Here is an 858-nt window from a genome sequence, read left to right as displayed (position 1 = left end):
ATGTGTACACGCCATACAGAGCATGTGCATATGCCTGTGCGTGTACACGCCCCATGCAGCATGCCCGGGACCCTGTACCTTCGCAGGTCTCTGTGTCCTGCCGGAAGCTGAAACCCTGGGGGCAGGAGCAGCTGTAGCTGCCAGGGCTGTTCTGGCACCACCCATTGTCGCACAGGAGGCTGTTGAGGGCACACTCATCCACGTCTGCAGGGCAGGCACGGGGAACTGGGTGAGGCTGTGCAGCCAGGGCGGCCCACCCACCCATGCTCCCGCCCACTGGCACACTCACCCACGCACTCCCTGCCAGCCGCGCCTGCCTCATAGCCAAGGTTGCAGATACATCGGTAGCTTCCCCGTAGGTTCTCACACACGCCATTGGCACAGATGTCAGGGTCTAGTGCACACTCGTTGATGTCTGCAGTAGGAGAAGGGCGTCAACAACTGCCCCAGCTCACCAGGTCTCCAGCAGCCAGTTCCCCTAGGGCCCAAGCTCCAGGCCAGACCCTGCCTCATTTCCCTGGAAACCAGGGTCTCTCAGCACGGTGGACATTACGGGGGGGAAGACCGTTCTATGCTGTGGGAAGTCCTGTGCACTACAGGGTGCTGAGCAGCAGTCCTGGCCTCCACCCACAAGACTCGAGGAGTACCCTCCTCAATATTTCTCCAGAAATTCCCAAATGTCCCCATGGAATAGACTATACAGCCACAACACACTAAAAATAAAAGCACCATAATCACTAACATTATAGGGTGGTTATTAGTTCATGTCAAGCATATTAACTCACTCGATCCTCACAACACCCCTAAAATGGTTTCTATTATTACCTCCACTTTACAGACAACGAAACTGAGGCACAG

General features: G+C 55.8%; 1 protein-coding gene across 1 annotated transcript in view; it reads right to left on the bottom strand.

The window, feature by feature from the left end:
- Positions 1–858, bottom strand: part of FBN3 (fibrillin 3) — a 79,067-nt gene that overhangs the window by 65,120 nt on the left and 13,089 nt on the right. The window contains exons 9-10 of the mRNA XM_019667602.1: positions 290–415; positions 79–204 (exon numbers count right to left, since the gene is read on the bottom strand). Of these exons, the coding sequence (XP_019523147.1) occupies positions 79–204; positions 290–415 (252 nt within the window). The remainder of the gene's footprint in view (positions 1–78; positions 205–289; positions 416–858) is intronic.

The sequence above is a fragment of the Hipposideros armiger genome, unplaced genomic scaffold (genome assembly GCF_001890085.2).
Source record: "Hipposideros armiger isolate ML-2016 unplaced genomic scaffold, ASM189008v1 scaffold_502, whole genome shotgun sequence".
NCBI lineage: Eukaryota > Metazoa > Chordata > Mammalia > Chiroptera > Hipposideridae > Hipposideros > Hipposideros armiger.
The sequence above is the reverse complement of the archived record's forward strand: the minus strand, read 5'-3'. Positions and strand labels throughout refer to the sequence as shown.